This window comes from Mixophyes fleayi, chromosome 5 (assembly GCF_038048845.1).
Source record: "Mixophyes fleayi isolate aMixFle1 chromosome 5, aMixFle1.hap1, whole genome shotgun sequence".
In the NCBI taxonomy this organism is placed as follows: Eukaryota; Metazoa; Chordata; class Amphibia; order Anura; family Limnodynastidae; genus Mixophyes; species Mixophyes fleayi.
This window is the reverse complement of record NC_134406.1, coordinates 267396707-267411247: the sequence shown is the minus strand read 5'-3', so window position 1 is coordinate 267411247 and position 14541 is coordinate 267396707. Positions and strand designations below refer to the sequence as shown.

The window sequence follows — 14541 nt, the reverse complement described above, 5'->3', positions numbered from 1 at the left end:
CATGTAAGACGCCAACTGTCATGATTCTGAATGTGATACACAAGTAACAATTACTGATTTAAAACAACATATCTACCACCTATCCCGATTTCAGAGGGACAGTTCCTATTTTAGGGGTCTGTCCCACCCAGGGACATGTTTGTACCACTGGTGGGAATGTTGGTGTAAGGGAGGTATGTAATGGGCAATCTAGCTCTTTAAAGCCCTCCCTGGGGTGACCACGCCCATTTTGTGTCATGACCACGCCCCGTTTGCACATAGGCCACGCCCCCTGTCCCGCTGCCAGGGACAGACATGTTGGGAGATATGAAACAAGGACGTTTACCTATGTGCAAAACATGTGACTCTCGCTTTTGTGACCTAAATCAGATTTATAGAACATTCAGGGCCTCATGTACGGTTGGACACAATTTCAGTCTACAAGGTATAAATTGCATCCGAAATAAAGACACATTCTACATAGTATGTTAAGTCGGACGCATCTCAGCTGATCGTCATCATTATCAGTTCATATCTTATACCAGGGGTAGAGCACATACCAGTGATGGCTAACCTGTGACACTCTAGGTGTTGTGAAACTACAAGTCCCAGCATGCTTTGCCAGTAGATAACTAGCTGATAGCTGGCAAAGCATGCTGGGGCTTGTAGTTTCACAACACCTGGTGTGTCACAGGTTAGCCATCCCTGGCATATACCAACACACGGAAAAATTGCTAGGCACTAAACTACACTAAGGGCCTGTTTGATTAAGGAGAGCAAAGCATACAATTGGAGTAACTTTGCACCTGGGCAAAACCATGTTGCATTGGAGGGGGAGGTACATTTAAAATGTGATTGCAGATTTATAGTTGAGAGGTTATGTCCTAGATCAACTTGACATTTTAGTGTAAAAATAAAGCTATCAAGCATTTGTGTGCTACCTGAAAAAACAGCCAGTATTTAACTTATCAGGCTGCACGGTGGCTTAGTGGTTAGCACTTCTGCCTCACAGCACTGTGGTCATGAGTTCAATTCCCGACCATGGCCACAGTGCTGTGAGGAGTTTGTATGTTTGTCTTATAATAAATGTTTGCGTGGGTTTCCTCCAGGTGCTCCGGTTTCCTCCCACACTCCGAAAACATACTGGTAGGTTAATTTGCACCCCTTGCATTGTAACATGGTTTGTCCCTGGAGAATATTTATTCCTTTTTTTGCCTTACTTTCTTTAATCACTCAGGCCCTACGATATTATCCCCAAATTGTATAATTGTATTTTATAGTAGTATAAAATCTCAGGTCATAAATATGAGAGTTGCCGTACATCATAGAAAGCTGCAATAGAAAAACAAACAATATAGAAATGTCAATCTATATACCAATATAATATGTATATATCTTATAATGAATAGGACAGAATAAAAAACACAACAAGGCTACAAAAACATAACTACATTTAATAATACAAACATATGGATACGAATAACTTAACAATCTCTGTCAGGCAGTGGTCAAGTGAAGACTCTTATTATACTTATTCGTGCCTGATTTGTCTTTTCTTTTTAGAATCCCGTCAGTAAATATAATGTTTCTTGTCCTGAATTACTACTTGGCGTAGCCTAGTTTATGTCAGGACAGTGAGGGGACATTGGAAGTGTGTTTATTTCATGTCACTTTTGTGCGACTGAAGCTTTTTCTTCCATTGGGCAAAACGCGCCTTTAGATGAACATCTCTGCCACGGTTGGAGAGTACAATAAATCACCTCATTGCAACATATAGAATGAGGCCCAATTTCCAACAGCTTGGAACTGGTGCAAAACACCCAGAGAGGGGTTTTGTTTTAATGGTGCCCCAGAGCGCCATCTTTACTAGCGAGCAAGGTGGCACGCATGACTGCGGAAAAACCTAACTCACCTTCCCTAAGAACAATATTAATTTAACACTTGTGGCAGCATCCAATCATACAGCCACGTCAACTCTGAGCTAAAAATAACTGGGTGATCGCTATTTTCTATCTAGGGGGGAGGTAAAAATAACGGGTTGGTCGCCACAAAGAGGACATCCCTCTCCATAGCACACGCTCAAGTGGTTTCTGTTAAATTTACAGCCCAAAATTAAACATTTGCATTTAATACATAGATTTTGAGATGAATGTCCAAAGTGATTTGACTTCTTCTTGAAACACGCTACAATACATAGTACTAATAAATATAAGAAATTCAATTGTACTCTTTCATTTTCTGACCTTTGTAAAAATCTATGGGATAAAATCTATCAACCATATTATTGCAAAAATAAAACTTTAAATCTGTTCTGTAAATTCCTTCCGAGTCCCCGGGGCCTCGGAGGGATTCAGGAGCTGCGTAACGAGTTGTAGAGTGAAAGTGAAAGACGGAAAAAGTAGCCAGGAGGAGTCCAAGAGGGATTTTGACAGCTCTAATATCTAGTTAGTGTAACAAGTACTGGGCATCAATCACAGTTGGTGTATCTGCTGTAACAAGAGTTACTTGTGACTTTGGATACGGCTGTTGCTATAGTTCTCTGTTATGGGAACACAATGTAACAAGATGAGCATCACGTGACCTCAGAAGAGGTCATTGCTGCAATACATGTCCTATAACCTGTAGCAAAGGGGTTACTATGGGTGCAGAGTGTCTCTTACAGCAGTTGTTACCATGGCAACAATTATGGTAGACTCAACATTCTTCTTTGCAACAATATTTTTTATTCCAAAAGCAAAATGTACTGTTTGTAAATAGCATCCAAAATAAATAACGTTGTCAAACAGTGCTGCTTCTATATATCATCTGACTTGTGGAACTTATAGTGAACTGGGCAGAAAAAATGGAGGGAGAACATGATAGGATAGAGGGAGGCTTTAGGAAGAGTCACGTAGTCTATACTGCAGCAACACTGTAATACAAGTAATGTCATGTTTATTGAGGGTACAGATGTTATGGACGTTTTTGGATATTCAGGTCCATAAAAATAGAATTAGAGAGTGTTTAGGGTATCCAAATTGTAAGTAAACTATACATGGTTAATTTTGTCTCCTTTGTTATGTTTAATAAACTGGGCTACACTTCTATTTTTAATTGTTGACTGTTATCAAGTATTTTAAATCTCACTTGCAACTTCTTAAGTGTGGTCTTCAGATTAAGGGGCTAAGGGGCCCATATATGTATGTATGTGTGTGTGTGTGTGTGTGTGTGTGTGTGTATATATATATATATATATATATATATATATATATATATCTACTATATAAATGCCTAGTGGCGTGTGTGAAAAAAAAACCAAGCTGCAGCGCCACCTGCTGGGCAGAGTTATACACTGGCCTATATATTTCTTGAAGGAGAAGTGACAGTTGGGAGTGGTTGGTGGTTGCCAGGGGTGACAGTGGGGAGTTTTTAACACCTTAAGTAGCTTGATGAAGGATGTGGCGATGAAGATGAAGAATGAGGTGATGGAGAAAAAATGAAAAAGGCTGCTTGCATCGGGAAGTAACGCTCTTCCCCTGAGGAGGCCTGGGCTAGGCCCAAATGCATGACAAGAACCTTTTTAACATCTTAAGTAGCTTGATTTGACTAGAATGCATGAGTATCATGCACGGGTTAACTTGTATATAATATATAGATAGATAGATAGATAGATAGATAGCTATAGCTATATCTATCTATCTATAAATGTATGTATATATATATATATATATATATATATATATATATATATATATATATATATAAAATATTGCTGTGTATCACTGAGCTGAATAACATGCTTGGAATAAATGAAGTGTCTATACTTGACTATGACTAATGCTTTGTGTACCTGTGCGAGGTTCCCATGTCCGGGGGTGGAGCTTCTTTTTCTTACATCACTTTGAGCCAGCAGATTGTGAACCAGCTTGTTGATTTGCAATATGCTGTCTAAAGATTAAGAATTGCAGTTATCAGTGATAATGTGTGGTAATAATAACGTATTTACTTTGTAGCATAGCCCAGTGGAATGTCAGTCTAACATTGAACCTATTATGTCTATGGCTTATATGTGAATATTTCAATTTTTAGGGTTCAGTGATGTTTTAATAAAATCCTTGTATTTCACACATCAGTGCTCAGTGTTGTTCATGTGTAGATGCTTAGGTTGTCTACCTATTGGGACCCTAGCTCCTTCCACTTCGTCTATATTTGAGCTGTGTCTCTTCAGCTGTGGCACTCTGGAGGTTAATGGTGGATTTTGCACTCAACCAATCATAGGACCAAGGGGAGATTCAGCAGTGAATTAGGCTAGCTAGTAATAGATAAGGGGAGGGTTATCATTATCATTTATTTATTTTTATAGCGCCACCAATTCTGCAGCGCTGTACAGAGAACTCACTCACATCAATTCCTGCCCCATTGGAGCTTACAGTCTAAATTCCCTAATATACACACAGACCGAGAGAGTCTAAGGTCAATTTAATAACATCCAAATAACCTACTAGTATGGGAGTAAACCCACATAAACAAGAGGAGAACATACAAACTCCTGTGAGTTTGTCCTTCAGCTGTAAGGCAGAAGTGCTAACCACTGAGCCACCGTGTAGCTCTACATAACTACCAGTTCAGAGAGCTCTGCCTCCTAGTGGACAGTGCAACATATGTCGTCACAATACTTTGGGAGTAGAGGTCCCAATTTTTGCTTTCAGAGCACTAAGGGTATTTTCTACTTTAAATAAACCTTGTACTTTCTTAGAAATATTATTAATATGATGGGCTTATTTGGGTTGGGGGGGGGGGGCAGTCTACATCAGATCTTTTTTGCAGCAAAGAGAGCCAAGCAGCACTAAAGGTGATCAACAGAGGGTCGAGCCTTATGCCAGCACCCAGCTAAATCGAGTGAATGGTGGAGGGACACCCATCAAAGTACTATAATGGGGAAGGGAGTGGTTTTATTAAAACCCCTTTACTGGGTGTGATGAGGCCTAGTGGGAACTGGATTTTTGCTCAAGAGAAACGTTATAGTTACAGAGAAATGGCAAAAGAATGGTTGTGTCATATGTTTGTGTGTAATTGTTTTACTTTTCTGCAGTCTACCGGTATTTAGTGTAGACGTTTCCATTGATGACACTGGCAGATCTGCATAAAATGCCACTGGCTAACATAGTGTTACAATTGGTATCCAACGATTATTTTACTAACAGCTAGCAGCAATGATTTAGTGTTACAATTGGTATCCAACGATTATTTCACTAACAGCTAGCAGCAATGATTTAATGTGACAATTGTTATCCAGTGATTATTTCTCTAACAGCTAGCAGCAATGATTTAAAGTTTCTTCACCCTCCTTAAGTAATGCCCAAAAGTTGTATTTGACAGACTACAATGTCAAACCAGAGTCACTGTTGACCAGTCGTACGTCACCCGACCTAAATCAGCCCACAACACCTCACTTTTCATGAGGCCCCATTACTGTCTAATAGATAACCTAGGAATTACCCAAAGATGGTGGAGAAACCGTCTCGGCGACCATGTCATTTCACTACTGACAACTCAGGGTTCATTTGTCATTACCTAGCAGTGACCATTATCCTCCCCCTCTGAATCCAGAGACCTACGCTAGAGAAATGTGTACTCCAGTGCACTAGGACATGTGAAAGTGAAAAATAAACATTGGGCTAGATTTACTAAGCTGCGGGTTTGAAAAAGTGGGGATGTTGCCTATAGCAACCAATCAGACTCTAGCTTTTTATTTAGTACCTTCTACAAAATGACAGCTAGAATCTGATTGGTTGCTATAGGCAACATCCCCACTTTTTCAAACCCGCAGCTTAGTAAATCTAGCCCATAGTGTGTGTTGTACAGACAATTGTGTGGGGAATTGTATAAGTCACATGTAAATTCATCCTTTGGGGTGGTGAGAATAAAGTTATTGTCAGCAAGATGCCTTCCCAAATGCACTTTATCCTCCATAGATCATAAAAGAAAAGAGAAATGGAATATAGTGCACGCTGCGTAATAGAGGGATTGATAAAATAAAAGTTGTGTCATTTCTTAGTAAAGAAACTGGTGAGATGTATTGGTTCTTGTGTAGTGGGATCAGCCCTCTATGTCTTCTGATATAAAGTTCCTCGATTTTCACATATGTTGGAAAAATTACAAAATAAACTTGTCCTGTACACTCTGTGATGATAATAAATAAAAGAATATAACTTTATACACTCACCTGTGATAGGTGCGGTGCGGCTTACAGAAAGGATTATTGTCTTCTCCATGTGAAATTCCAAGTCATTAAAGAGAAGAGAAAAGATAGTTCCAACTCTGTCATTGAGTTGAATAAAATAAAATAAATAGTGTATGCATCCACCTTATGGTATATCGCCCAATATATGGGGATGGAGGCATGGCTATGGCACAGTGGAGGTGTATCACATTAATAAGAGTCCATGGAGCTTTAATTGATACATAAATAACCATTTATGCTAATTAAAAAATAAAAATAAAAAAGTCCAGCAACTGTTATCTGGTGCACGGGTAACTGTGCCAAAAACGTGCTGGAATCCATTGTGACATTCTAGAAAATGAAAGCAAATTTGTAATTGGTTGCTATGGCAGTCAAATTGCACCAAGGGTTAGTTTTATCTATAAAGAAAAAGTGGAGGTGTTGCCTATAGCAACCAATTAGATTGTAGCTGTCATTTTCCTGACTGTACTAGATAAATGATAGCTTGGAATCCGACGGGCAACACCTCCATTCTTCCTGTTTAGAAGGTTTGATAAATCTACCCAATATCTCTCAAAGAAACATGCTCCATCTCTACATACTGAACGTGGACAGATTTAAGAATTAAGAGCCAGCATACAGAATGAAAGGAGTTTTGTTGTGCTGCGCAGTTTATCATTTGCAAAAAATAAATTAATTATAATGTCAGAGACAAATGATGGCTTCAATTTATCTAAAGGAAAGTTGCAAAGGAAAGTGGTGTGTGTTGCAGTTTTATTTTATGAATATTATTTTGCATTTAATGAACTTACACTTTTCTTTTTCTTTCCAAAAGGTGAAAGTCTGGTTTCAAAATCGCAGGATGAAATGGAAGAGGGTGAAAGGAGGACAACAGGGAGCGGCAGCGAGAGAGAAAGAACTGGTAAATGTGAAAAAGGGGACTCTGCTACCTTCAGAGCTCTCCGGAATCGGGGCAGCGAACCTACAGCACACAGCCGACTCGCTAGCCAACGACGACAGCCGTGACAGCGATCAGAGTTCTGAACACGCTCACTTGTGATTTCTACATTAAAGTGACTTGCAAAACCAGTTTCGTTCTCAGGAAAGATAAATGTCATAGCAAAGACTGGGCTCAAACAAAGCTTCATAGAGATTCTCGGGAACTGATGTTTGTTTTAAAGACGATTTCCATTAATGACTACACTAAAGTCTTACATTTGAGTTGTCAATATGACGAAGAACAGGACCGGGACGAGGATAGGCAAAGCAGGCATCTGCCTAGGGTATAGCAAAGCTTAGGGGCACAAGTCCACATGTCAGCTTTCTCTGTATCTTCTTAAGCATTTGTTCTGCAGTTTAGAATCCACGCCAATTCTGTATGGATTCCTCATAAAACCTCGTAGTTAGATAGGAGAGAGAAGGCACTGATTGGCATCTTCGGTGCCACAAAACCTCGTCCCGGCTCTGACGGAGAATAACATTGGTTTGGAACATTCCAATACTTTAGAATATGAACACGATGACTGTGAGCAGGTAATTTTCGCTTTAGCTTGCACTTTTGTTTACAGAAATATTTCCGTAGTCTTAAAACTAGTTTTCTCAAGGTGTGAATTTTCAAGCTCATACATTTATTTTCTCATATCCCACACTTGTTTACCTCCAAATGTCTTATTTAATAACATGGTGCAACGGTCATCAAAAGGCAACTTTAAAAAAAAGTTATGAAGGATTTAATAGATTTTAAAATTGCAATTCATTTCATTTGGAAAACATAGATGTCATTAACTATATATAGTAGTGTTTTGTGACCTCTTTAGCATGTTGCTATCTCTGAAGAGCTGCTTGTTGCCAGCAAACCATCCTCGCAGGCAGCAATAGCAACACTGCCACCTGTAGGTTAGAAGAAAACATGACAGCCAAAATAATTAGGATGCAGAGTATAGCAAAATGATACATACATTGCAGTTCAATTATTCTGAATTGCACGATATGGTAAAAATCCTACCGTGAGAAAAGTTTACACTCCGATATACCTTAGTTTAGAAATAATTGTACTCCTTTTTTCTTTTTTTAAAGTCGTGTAAAGAAATCACTTTTTTTTTTTTGCATGATTTGGGAAACTTGAAAGGAAGAATTCATGCATTCATTAAACTACATGTCTGTAAAAGTACCCCATAGTCTTTTAAATACAGTGCAAAAAATTCAGTTTAAAAAAAAAAAAAATGGAAGAAATACAAAAAACAAAAAAATACAACTTTAGCTGTGTAAATATACATCCTGCAATTTTCCTAATTTCATGACAACATTACCGCCATGTACTCCTATATAAAGACACTGCATTAGCTTTACATCACTTCTACTGTTCCCTTCGAAAGAGAGGACAATCTTCTGCAAGGTTTTTGTCCCTGACGCACTTTTGAATCCAACCAGGTGGCTGAAGATTACAGATGCTCGAAGTTTGAAATGCAGTCAAACCGGGCTGAATTCTGGAATGGAATTTAAATGGCAAATAAATACATTTGTTGAATGTTCTATAGCCATACAGTGAAGGTGTCTACATTTAACAAATGTCTTCCACATATGTCAGACCTGCTTAATGGGTGTCAAACACGATAGTAATGAACATTGAAGAGACTCGAACTGTGGTCGGCCTTCCAAATGTTGAAGAATTTCCCTCAATTTTTCAAACTTTTGCCTAGATTTAATGAACTAGTTCAGGAGCACTTTTCAATGGGGTTCGAGGAACTCCAATAATGATGATGACCTATTGCAATAATAATTGCAAACATTTGTCAACTTTGTGACAATATTTTGACAATGGTAATGATGATATTGCATTTTATACTTAATGGGTTGGTCCAGTTTTGAACAGCACCTCCATGTTTGAGTCCTGGGGGGGATCTCTGGCCTCTACTGGCTGTCAAAACACATTATTTAGATAAAGGCAGCCAATGGAACTCAGTCTGCTGAGTCCGAAACAAGTGCTTTTACCTGGTTCTGTTGAATGCTTTGCTGGATGAGTCGACCAGAGCTTCAGCCTTTAAATATAGAGCGTTGCCCATCTGCAAGTAGTGGTAAAATGGGTAGAGGAGAGGCAGGACATACAGAGGGGTGGTTGCACGAAAATGGGCTACCTTATTAATTTGCATCCACCATCTACTTCTGTTTGCGTGCTATCAATATGTGAAAAAGGGCTCCATTACGTTTTTAATGTGGGGTCCCCCATTTAGAAACCGTAGACTTATCTTAGTACTCCTGGTTTGCAGGCGATGAAGTTTTTGGTTTACGCAAAGAAAACCACATTGGAATTTTTTATGAGTATGGACTAGCCAAGACTGTACTTTGGCTTTGTATATATATTATATATATGTATGCATTCAAAACTCATTCTCACTTACCAAGAACAAGATAAGCAAAACATTATTTGTACTTTGTAAAAATGTTCAAAAAAATGTTCAATAAAACATAATTTTTAAGTATACTAAATTGCTGTTGAAATTTTTTATGCCCTAGAGGGCACTTGTTAGATGGTCAGAATAGTCTCCCTCCTTACTTCGTCCATTCTCTATCTCCTGTTCCATATCTACAGGCAAAATTCTGTAAGAAGCCATCATTTTGCAAAAGACTAGCACACATACATTTTTGAGGGTAATACTCCATGAGATGCATCAATGGGAAATTCTTTGGATGGAGCTTCTAACCTATGCACTTGTTATGCGCTCTCATTACTTTTTGGGAGCGGTATTGTGTTTATTTAAATTTTATTTGTGTACAATAAAGTAATGTCAATAATATCCCCTGTCAACTCTCACTCTGGCATCGTATGTCATATATTTAGCAATGTAAATATTAATGGATGAATGTATAAAAATGCTCTTGTTATAGGACTGTTAATTAATTGTTATAGGACTTTAATGTTGCTGAAGTCACGTTCAGCCATATTTTGTCTATAAACTCGTTGACGGTGTTACCTGCACCGTTAATATCATTACCACCACTATTGCTATTTATCATCTTTTTTTCCCCATAATCCCTTCCTCTTCTACCAGAGCTCTCCTGAAAATCTTATTCAGCTGTGATAATCCTCTTATAACACAAAATCATGGGGTGGGTATGTGAATAAGAGCGCTAACAGTAAGGTAAAATCATGACTGATTATTAATCAGTAATAGACTCATCAATGATTGGGGTGTAACCCAAGTTGCTCTTTTTACGCTACTTTTAAGTCACGTTGAATACCCGATATCTGTGATGACTCCATAAAATGTTCTAAAAGGCATCTTTCTATGCAACATTCCTAAATGTTCGTCTTGTAGCCCAACGACCAATCACGGGGACTCTTCACTGCTATGCATAATGTGTCCCAACGAGAAGTCTGTGATAGCTACTCATGTGACTTTATTTTTTCAACAAGGCCCAAACTGCTCAGGCAACACCCAGTTTAGTAATTCCAGTAAATAACCCAAATTACATGTCAATCTTTATATGAACATAAATCATCAACTTAACCACTATGTATTATAAGTGAAGATAAACTATTTACTCATCCTTCCTCTCAGTTATCATAAACACACAATTACACCAACCAGATAACTTTGAGATCATGTAAACAGCACTTATTTAAATCCTTACATAATGTTCTTATAAACAGTTCAGTTCAACAGGTAAGATAATATATTACACCACTCACAAAAGCAATTTTCAGTTTACCCAGAAATATGGTTCCTTTTCTGTTCTGAATTATCTATTTGCCTTAGACGTATGTATCACTATATACTATTCCACAGACTCACCACAACAGATAGCTTAAATAAATGTGGGACTTACAATTATATATACACAGTACATAAAATTTTCTTACGGCCACTTGCAAACAGATTCTGCTATACATTATACACTGCAAATAGATAACCCTATAAGCTTAGATACAGATAACACATCACAGGGACAATGATACTTATATCAGGAAAGATTGTACGCAGATGGACAGCTTAATTTAAGTTGTTATAGTAACATTAATCTTATGCACAGTACATATAATATAAAGCAATTCAGCATAGGTTATATTATGTTCAATTGAGTTGCCATTACTGGATTATGTGAGTGTTTTATAGATGGGTGTAGATACTTTCCTCATGTCCTGCATGGGCTGTTCTGAAAGAAGTTCCGACATTGAGAACAGATAATTTTCATAGTGTGAAACGTCACATTTTAGAGCGTGCTCTTGTCATTCATTAGCAGCTGCATAATAATTCCTAAATTGTACCTGCATGGTATCAGGCTGGCTCAACATTGGCTCAACTGCCTGAACATTGGACAACATTATTGATCGTATTATTATACATTTCTAAGCTGTTTAGATATTTTCAATAGGTTTCCCTTTTTTTTTACAGAAGCAACTCAAACATACTAAAATAAAGGGTGTTTTCCCATGACTGTGCTCAGGGGTACATCAATTAATTTAAACAAACTCACTATGTACATATACAGTATTTCTCTAATATAATAAATTAATTATTTCCGCAAAGTAATAAAAAAAGACTTAATATTCTTTTCTTTTTTTTTTTTAACATCTATCTGGAAGGGACTGAAGTTTTAAATTATTTTGGCACATTATAGTTGAAAACCACCGGAATTTTGAGACACAGGGGCCTAGATGTAGTTATTAATGGATACAAGGTTTAAAATCCATTATTATAAAGTTCCATAGATACTGCCAACATTATCTAATAGACCTGGTTATACGCAGCCACAGAATTCAGCTTTCCGCACCGTCCGCTGCAGCTGCTGTCATCTGCCTCTATTAAACATATAAATTAGCAAAAGAAAGAGAGGGAAAAAGGAACGGAGGAAGCCAACATAATGGAACAAAACTCAATAAGTAACTAAATAAGAGTAAAAGTAAAGTCTCTACTTGACATTAATATATATCATAGGCTGAGAATTACTGAGCTGAATAATATACATGAAATAACGGACATGTTTATACTTAAAGCTTTATGCCGAAAGTGGGGAACATTTTTGTTAGTAGGGGAGGGCTGGCAAATTTTAGCCCAGGGGCAGGACTCAACTCAGCAGCCTATTAAGAACATTTTAAAGGAACAAAAATTGCAAGTGGCCCAGCCCACGGTAGCCACTATGGGACTGGTCCAGCCTTCCCCTGTTTGTCAGATACTTTAAAATTGGTGTAGAAAAGCGGTGTGAGAACGAGGGCCAATGAGAATTCGCAATGCCCATGTTTGTGGCTTTCACATTGGTCCTCTTACACGACCCTCCAAAAGTAACCAAGGAGTTCAGGAAATAACTGCTGTGCAGATAAGCCCCAGGGGCTCTGGGAAACATGGCCCTAAAGGGTGCTGAAATAATAATATACATATAAATATATTGCTCCCACCAGCGGGACAAGGGGCGTAATCACTGCAAAATATGGGCGTGGCCATGCCGCAACAGGGCGTGACCACGACGCAACGGAGCATGGATACATCTCCACAGGGCTGTCTAGTGCTGTAAAGCTCTTCACCGTCTTGATTTTAGGGCTCTGAAACTGGGACAGTTGGGAGGTATGTAATTATTTACCTAACATATTTCAAAGTACACACACAGAAAAATTAATTGCATAAGTAAGACTTTTATGAGCGACTTATTTCAATGATACCGCTGTATGAGCAGGGCATTATAGATATTAGGTCACTCATAAAAGTCATATCAAAGCACCAAATACTAAATTAAAGGTCTTGGTCTGTAGATTTGCAGAAAAATATTCGCAATTTAATCGGTTGCATCGTTTCGGAGTTATTTTGCAAAATGTCTTCACGCCATTTACAACAATGCATTACAATTGTCCACTGGTAAACATAACAGTTGTCAATGTGCACCTGCTGGTTGCTCTGGAAACTGTGACAGGCAATGAACTCTCCCTGTGCACCTGCTGGGTGACCTGGAACATGTGACCTGCTGGGTGGTCTGGAAACTGTGACAGTTATTTGCAGCCACATACATCAGCGCGTCTTGCAGGGACCATGCCCAGCAATGTAACTTCGATGAAAGAAGTTATGTATAAAGAAATTCATTAGTTCCTTTCATATAGTGATTGATAATGTAGTTATTTATTCATTATACTCCTTTGTTAAAATTTCTACATGTAATGTAGTGCATAATAAAGTTATTGAATTCTGTTAATAAATTAATTTAGTCATTGCATTTCAGTTTTAATTTATGGCGGTTACCGCTGGGTTTCTCTTAAACTATTCCGCATGACCACTAATTAGCAGACAGTCTGTCTCACCTTCTTTGTTTCCTTTCCTGCTCTGATCATGAGATAAAAATGACAGTACTACGCTACAGTGCAGCACATGCTCACAACATTTTCTCTGCCTTTTCTAAGAGCCACCATTGTGTAATAAAACATTAGGGCTACTACAAGAGTCTTTTTATTAATATTATTATTATTATACAAGAGTAATCCAGTCAAACGTCTTGGTTCAACCAGAACCACAACCTGAGCCAGAATCATCGAATAAATGTAAAGACCACCTACCCACGAGAAGCAAAAGTGGATTACAGCTGCTGGTGAAGAGATTAAACCTTTCAATCAGCTCTAGACCTCGGATTTCAGAACCAAGATGGGACTCACATGATAAGTAGGCATCAAGTGGGATTGTTGGAATAATGATTGTTCATACTTGTGACGATTACTCATATACTTATTTTGACCACTACTTTCCTGTACGGCATGTGTTTTGTAGTTTTGTTAATTTGCTAATAAAGTTAGAAAAAGAAAAAAAAATGCAGAAAAGGAAACTAGAAGCTGACAGTTGACTGTGATTTGCGTTGCTGCTGCGTAAGACGCAGCGGGTACGTTTTGCTCTTAAATAAAAACATCCTTTTTAACCTAAACACATCCGAACAATAGGCCTGATTCATTAAGGATCTTAACTTGAGAAACTTCTTATTTCAGTCTCCTGGACAAAACCATGTTACAATGCAAGGGGTGCAAATTAGAATTCTGTTTTACACATAAGTTAAATACTGACTGTTTTTTCATGTAACACACAAATACTTGATAGCTTATTTGTACACTGAAATTTAAAGTTGATATTTGTGTGCTACATAAAAAAAAATCAGTGTTTAACTTATGTGCAAAACAGAATACTAATTTGCAGCCCTTGCATTGTAACATGGTTTTGTCCATGAGATTGAAATAAGAAGTTTCTTGAGTTAAGATCCTTAATGAATCAGGCCCAATGTCCTGAATTATCTGCTGCTATCAGATCATTATCAGGTATTGCAGCTGTTTTGCAGTAGAAAATGTGGCAATACAGGGCAGTTGCCGGATACTGCCTGAGATATTGTTGCATATG

The 14541-nt window shown here is 38.0% G+C and overlaps 1 protein-coding gene across 1 annotated transcript in view; it reads left to right on the top strand.

The window, feature by feature from the left end:
- The window catches only part of MEOX2 (mesenchyme homeobox 2), an 82421-nt gene extending 72795 nt beyond the window's left edge, over window positions 1-9626 (top strand). The window contains exon 3 of the mRNA XM_075214067.1: window positions 7017-9626. Within this exon, the coding sequence (XP_075070168.1) occupies window positions 7017-7241 (225 nt within the window). The 3' untranslated portion in view covers window positions 7242-9626. The remainder of the gene's footprint in view (window positions 1-7016) is intronic.
- The last annotated feature ends 4915 nt before the right edge of the window (window positions 9627-14541 follow it).